The sequence below is a fragment of the Tasmannia lanceolata genome, unplaced genomic scaffold (genome assembly GCF_043159265.1).
Source record: "Tasmannia lanceolata isolate RefF3 unplaced genomic scaffold, GAP_Taslan_0.1 ptg000029l, whole genome shotgun sequence".
NCBI lineage: Eukaryota > Viridiplantae > Streptophyta > Magnoliopsida > Canellales > Winteraceae > Tasmannia > Tasmannia lanceolata.
The window spans coordinates 9,401,000-9,407,897 of record NW_027518706.1 but is presented as its reverse complement, the minus strand read 5'-3'; the positions used below and the strand labels follow the sequence as shown (position 1 = coordinate 9,407,897).

Below are 6,898 nucleotides of genomic sequence, written 5' to 3'. Positions count from 1 at the left end.
GATAGCATAATCTTTTCAAATTAATATGAACATCATTTCTATCTGAAAACTGATCAAATAATGTGTTAGTATCATTTCCATGTGAAAGTACCATTTCTAAGATATTACTGATACCCAAAATATCTAAAATCAACTGATTCGCAAAAATATCCAAAGCAATATTCCTCCAACATCAATACCCAATTAACTAAGCCTTGCACTACAAGAAAAAGGACATTCACCGACGGTCATGACCGTCGGTGTATATACCAATGAATGTCGGTGTAACTTACACCGACACTTTTACTGAACGTCGATGATGCTACCGTGCCTAAATGTATATACCGACGTTTATTGAAAAACGTCGGTGATACTATTTATACCGCCGTTTATGAACGTCGTTATAAATAAAAATCAAACGTTGCTGTTAAGATAATCACCGACGCTTTAAGAAACCGTCGGTGTTTATAATTTACACCGACGGTCACGACCGTCGTTAAATCCCCAGTGGTCTTTGGATACGTATATTTACCGTCGTTTTTGGAGTGTCGGTAAGTACACCGACGGTTACTGACCATTGGTGAATATGCTATTCAGCGACGTTTTTGGAGCGTCGGTGATAAGACTGACACTCACAAAACGTCGTTGAATAGGATATGGCTGCACTTTCATTGTTGAAATCACTGACGGTCCTGACCGTCGGTAAATATAGACAAATTTTTTTTAAAAAAAAATCCCTTTATTTTGAATATGTCCATCAAATGGAGATACAAATAGAGGAACAAGAATATGATGATTTGCCAGATATAAAACTGATTTCATGTGTTCAGCTCGCCTCCCATTAGTCTCATCATATCCTGAGAAAGATAAGAACAATAACGCATCAGAGTCTCATGTCACCTAGTAATACAGAAAGGGAACGGAAGATAAGCATTCCCAATTCAACATGTAATGTGGAAGATAAGCATTAAAGTGGTTAATAGATACCTGAGATAGAAAATGCCTTCCAACAGCTTCCACCAGCTGCTCCTTTGAAGGATGGAAGCTCATGTCATCCTTATTACAAATTCACAAGGAACCAGTTAAATAGAACCTTATTACAATTTCACAAGGAATCAGTTAAATATAACACAACATCCGTCTGATATAAGAGTGTATAAAAGTTATTCTTTTTTTCTTAACTAAATTGCTCAGATCACTGTTGCGGGGATAGTTCATTTAGCCCACTTCAATTGTGACAATTAAATAAAAAACTAAAAAAAGAAGAAGAAGAAAGACATAAGGTCATTCATTCTAAAGTCTAAACTACTGCATGCGCAATATCTGTATGATCAAATAAGATAGTATTATTTATTTCCAACCGTGTGGAATTGATTAGAAAGAAGAATTAATTAATTTCACACTCAAAGATGCATACGTGAACATTTGATAGACACCACTAAATGAAGGATTACGAAAAATAACATCCAACAGCTTATTCAACTATCTCTTTGTTTTTTAAAAACAATCAGCCAAGAAGAACAAATGTATTAAGAAGAGGGATAACAAGTTGAATCCTTTTTTTTTTTTAGACAAACTCAAGTAGTCATACTATAGAGGATTGTATGCTATGTAATGGACGTAAAACCAACAAGCATCTCAACCCGATAGAACTTTCACTAAGAACAAGTTTATGCTATTTAAAAGGGAAATACTAACCAATTCTATGTTTTGAGCAATACTGTATCATTCCATAAGTAAAAATCAAGCAATTGTTGTAACTAATAAAAGTTTTCGAAAAGAATCCAACAGTTGCATCCACTCAATTTATAAAGAATTGCAAACATTCAGTGTCTTAATAAGTAATTAGCCTCATGAAACAATCTTAATATGTTCAAACTTGTCCCATTGCATTCGCTCACTTTGTCATTAAATGGTTTGGAATTTCTTACTTACAAACCAATTTCTTAAAGACCTTTATTCTACAGTCTACAGACTCACAAAGGAACTTTTATAATAATTGCAATGAATGGAAATAATTCATTACAGAATTGTATATAGAACATAGCTGCTTGCTATAATTAGTAACCAAGCAGTAGAAACCATTAAAAAAAAGAACATAAAAAAAACATACTTAGGAATTTTTCCTAAAAAAATTGGCACAAAAACAGGTAAGCTTAAAATATCTGGAGGAGAATCAGATTGGGATCTTTAGAGTGAGAAAAAGTCCAAGATAAGATTTTCAAGAGCAGATCTAAGAAACAAAACTGAAGACAGATTAATATAAGTCGATCTAGCAAACAAAGCTGAAGATCTATTAAACAAAGCTGAAGACCTATTAATATAAGACTTAGGCTTTTGCATGCTACTCTGATTTCAATAGTTGTTAAACAAAACAAGAATATTTTCTAAGTCCATTGCCTTCAATTTTGCCTAAAGCTACTACAAATCTACTCGTATGGAACTTGAACAGAAATTTGAGCTCTAATCATAATAAAAGTCTAACATTCACAAATACTAAAAAAACACAAAAATCTTGGCCAAATATACAGAGCAGATATATAAATTTTTTTATTTTTTTATTTTTTAAATTCCTCATCCTTAAATCAAAGTGTAACTAGACCAGAAATAAACTAAGCCAGTTTTTTAAAAAAATCTTTCAAGCACAGAAAATTTAATGAATTTTGACAGATAAAAGATAGTGATTCAAGTCATATGCTCATCTTAAAAAAACAAATCGGATCAAAGCTCTCCCATGACCTCTAGACTCGAGGTGGAGGTCTAGAACCTTCCATCCAAGTGGAATACAATTGTCTTATAGGTTGGCAATTGATGATGTGGCACACAAGTGGCATGGTAAGGCTGGTCCCCAATTGTATGAGTTGGCATGCCACTTGTCATGCACCCATTCAATGCCTTCTACAACCAAACCTCTCTACAAGTATTCTCTTCACTCATGTACACTATACACATCACTTACAAAAGAAACAACTGCCATTAAAACTGTAATTCATGCCCCATCTAAAAAGAAAACCATGCAATAGAGATAGTAGAAATCGACCATGATGTGGAATGTATATGATGTATGCAATGCACCTTATCCTATGGCGTGTACTCTTTCTATATAATTCAAACTCTTAACTGAAGCAAATGTCCATGGCTATGTAAACGGGAACATGTTTGATGTGGCTGAGGTCATAAATTCATAATTAGTGTCAAAGGGATACCAATTTCAGAAATGTCGTCTTGGTTCCTTTTGTGACGAGCCTTGGGCTCAAGGAGGACTCACCTCCATGGTAGGTGAATGGGAAGAGAATTTCAGAGTATGATTCTCCATCTTTCTCATCTTGTATCATCGGCTCTTCGTTCGCTCGGCGATGTGAATCAGCCGTAACACCCGACGATGATCCAGCTTCCCCATGGAAAACCCATCTGGTGTAGCCCTTCATGATCCCATTGATAATCAAATGGTCTCGGCATTCAGTCACATCAAGCAATATACGGTTCACACAAATAACACATGAGCATTTGATCTTGTTCCCAAAATGCGTATTGGCAAGTGTGAATTTAAGAAACTGATTAACCCCATCCGTATACGCTGGAGCAATCCTATTTAATCCAAAGTTGAACACGAGTGAGACGTATATATTAAAATAACGAATAAGCCAAATCGAGGGAAAGTAATAATACTTATGATGGTCGTACCTTCGCACTTCCATCCAACTTTTATCCATTGCTTTTCTCCTGGATTTTTAAAAGGCTAATTGATTTGAATGGAAGGATTCTGTCTACCACCACAAGTAAATTATTGAGCTTTTCATGTCTACCACCACATCCACATAAAAGGAGCAGAGGCCACCCTTGAAGAAATTTCTTCTTCTATCCTTTCCATAAAATGCTTTCACTAACTCTGCAGAACACATTCGCCCCCTTTTAACCAATATGTTGATTCTGAACGCCACCCCCTCCCCCCCTTTCTTTTAACCAAAATAACGGCCAAAAATATAATGACACTCTGCTCATTATCCAAGATACAGCTGAATCAAACAAAATAAGACATGATCTCTTATGAAGAAAACTACAAGTTAGAGGTTCGAATCCTCCCTTTGGTAAGCTCTCAATCCTCCCTCTCAGCCATTTAGAGATTAGGTAAAAGATTCCACAGCTAATTGCAAAAAAAAAAAAAAAGAACAAAAAAAGAACAAAAAGACCAAGATTCAACAAAACAGGGATTATAGCAAAGCAAGAGAAATAAACCATGACCAAAATGAATTCAAAACATATATTATAGCAAACGAAAACAAGATAATAGCAAGAGAAATATTAATATTTGGTCAAGAGATGGAGAAAACTAACCCTAGAAAGAGAAAAACACAAAGAAAAACACTAGAGATTTATGTAGAAGGATCTGCAAGATAAAAAGGAAAATGAACTAAAATTAAAAAATAAACCAAAACCCTAATCGAATCAAATTAAAGAAATACAATAATCTGTTGTTGAAATGGAAAAAAACAAACCCTAGTTGAGAGAAGAGAAGTGAAAATCTTATGAGAGACATACCCTAATCGGATTAAGTGATGGAGTTGCCGGCGATGAAGTCGCTGAATGTTAGCGTTAGAGTCGCAATAGCAGACCTCTCGCTTGGGGCTAGGGTTTCGACGAGGGAAGAGACAAAGAAAATAGCTTCGCGCTAAGGAGGGGGATATCTTTCATGATTTTTCGGGCGGTATCTTTTTTTTCATTTTCGTTTTTGGGTCTCGTATACAACGACGCTCCGTATAACATTCACCAACGTTTCATAAACACCGCTGATTAATATTGCGAATTCTAATTGCGGGAACGATCAAAATTTAGATGCACCAACGTTTATTAAATAAACATCGGAAATTAGTCTATAACAGCGACGGTATTTTTGTCGGTCGTCGGTGAATGTAGAGTTTCTTGTAGTGTTGTCATTAAAATCAAGGTTAGGAGAATGCTACGAGCAAGGGTGTTGATCGAATAATCAAAGGGAAACTTTGATAAATGAAGGAAGAAGGGGAGATAGAATAGGTTGAAACTCATGAGCCTCAAATTCCATCAACAACAATAATATACATTTCTATCCAAACAGAACTTGCACGCCTAGCATTATTTTTCAAGAAAAAATAAAAATAAAATAAAAATAAAAATAAAAAAATAAAATCAAAGACACAGATCTTATTATTAACAAGGAATTTACACCCAATCATACATGATAGACCACAATAAACTAATTTATAAAGTTCAGACCCTATTATCTTCATTTTAGCCTACATGATCTCAAATAAAATTGCAATCACACACCATTAAGCGATCATCAAGAGCAAAATCATCACAATCTAATGGAAAGAAAAACACTGTAGATTCAAAGCAAAAATCACATTCTATGCAAAATCCGTGAGCATCACAAAGAAAGCGCTTCAAATCATATCACCAAATTTCAAAAGATTAGAGATATTACCTGAACAGAAGAAAAGATGATCAAAGGAAAAATTAATGCCGCAAACACCTCAGATGAAGAACACGCTTGCAATCGGAGCCTCCAATTCTCAGATCAAGGAGAAAATAGATGAATCTCAGAGAAAATGAAAGGCTAGCTGGAATGAGATGAGCGAATTCTGGCAAAAATAGTCGGAATAAATGGAGATTTGGGATGGATCTAAGGAGAAGGGAGTAGATCTAGGATTTATGAGTTAGAATTCCAGATGTAGAAAAGAGATGGATCTCAAGGTTTCACGGCAGATCGGAGAATGTAAATGACTGGAAAATGGACGGAGAATGATCGGAGAATGAAAGGCGATCGGAGAAGATGATCGGAGAGGGGAAATGGGTTTTTCTCTCTTCTTCTCTCTCTGAATTTTCTAAGATTTTTGGAACGAAAGTGGATTCCTCTCTCCTTTTTTTTTCATTTTTCTTTTTTATAATCTTGAATAGGCTACTGATATTGGCACGTCCAAAATTACTGGGCGCACAAATAGTGATGGGCGCACAAATTTTGATAAGCGTGCGAATAGGCTACGACAAGAGCGATCTAATTCACCCCCCTTTGTACATCTTATATTCAATGGCTTGGTAAAGACACCTCCTAGTGCAGATAATTCATCCCCCTTTTCAAACACATTTCCATTCTTACTCGGTGTGTTTGCTTGGTGTAAGTGCTCAGACCTCGACGAAACTTCGCAAGGACCCTGGTGGGGTCCTAACTTATCTTAGGATGAAGATTGGGACCCTAATGGACTGATTTGGCATGGTCTTGATTAACACTAACAGGTTTAGGATTCGGTCAAAATGGGGTGTCTACACCAGTAATTGTGTCTATCTCCAACGGTGCGGCCTCAATGAAATTGCAGCCACCAAAGGAATTCGGTGCCAAAAGTGGAGACCACACTATATTGGATCCAAGGATGGTCGGTCACCAAAATTGATCCCAATAAACTCCACAATCTCAGCCCTTGTCTCACTTTTTTTTTAATGAAAATTCACCCTAAAGGGCTTCTTTCTGAAACACAAAGACCTACTGAATCTGATGGGGAAGGGATGTGAGACCAAATCTCATGGAGCATGGAGAATCAGCAACCAAAAAATTAGGCAAGGAGTTATTCTCCAAGTGGGTTTCAAGTGTGGGAATAAACCCACGCCCAAATTTGCTTATGTGTGGGAATTAACCCACGCACAACAAAATCTGTGGGAGAGGTCAAACGACTTCTGTGGGAGTGAAACCCACTTCAATCGATCCACTAAATTTCGGCCAAGAAGGAGTTGTTGAAAACTCGGTTTTGCAGGTGGGGAGGAAAAAGACGAGTTGGAGGGAGAGAAACCCACAGCCCAAGCAATTTCGAGTGAGTTAATCCCACATCAAAGGAGCCCACGCCCAACGAACGAACTTCTGTTGGGGAGAAGAGAAAACCTCCCCTGTAAA

General features: G+C 36.6%; 1 protein-coding gene across 1 annotated transcript; it reads right to left on the bottom strand.

Moving 5' to 3' along the window:
• Positions 1-200: 200 nt before the first annotated feature.
• LOC143859343 (uncharacterized) lies at positions 201-4,908 on the bottom strand. Its single transcript, XM_077370064.1, has 5 exons — positions 4,519-4,908; positions 3,664-3,868; positions 3,186-3,567; positions 967-1,035; positions 201-836 (listed from the first exon to the last, which is right to left on the bottom strand). Exons 2-5 carry the CDS (start codon positions 3,690-3,692, stop codon positions 798-800), a joined length of 519 nt encoding a protein of 172 aa, XP_077226179.1. The 5' UTR covers positions 3,693-3,868; positions 4,519-4,908; the 3' UTR covers positions 201-797.
• Positions 4,909-6,898: the final 1,990 nt, after the last annotated feature.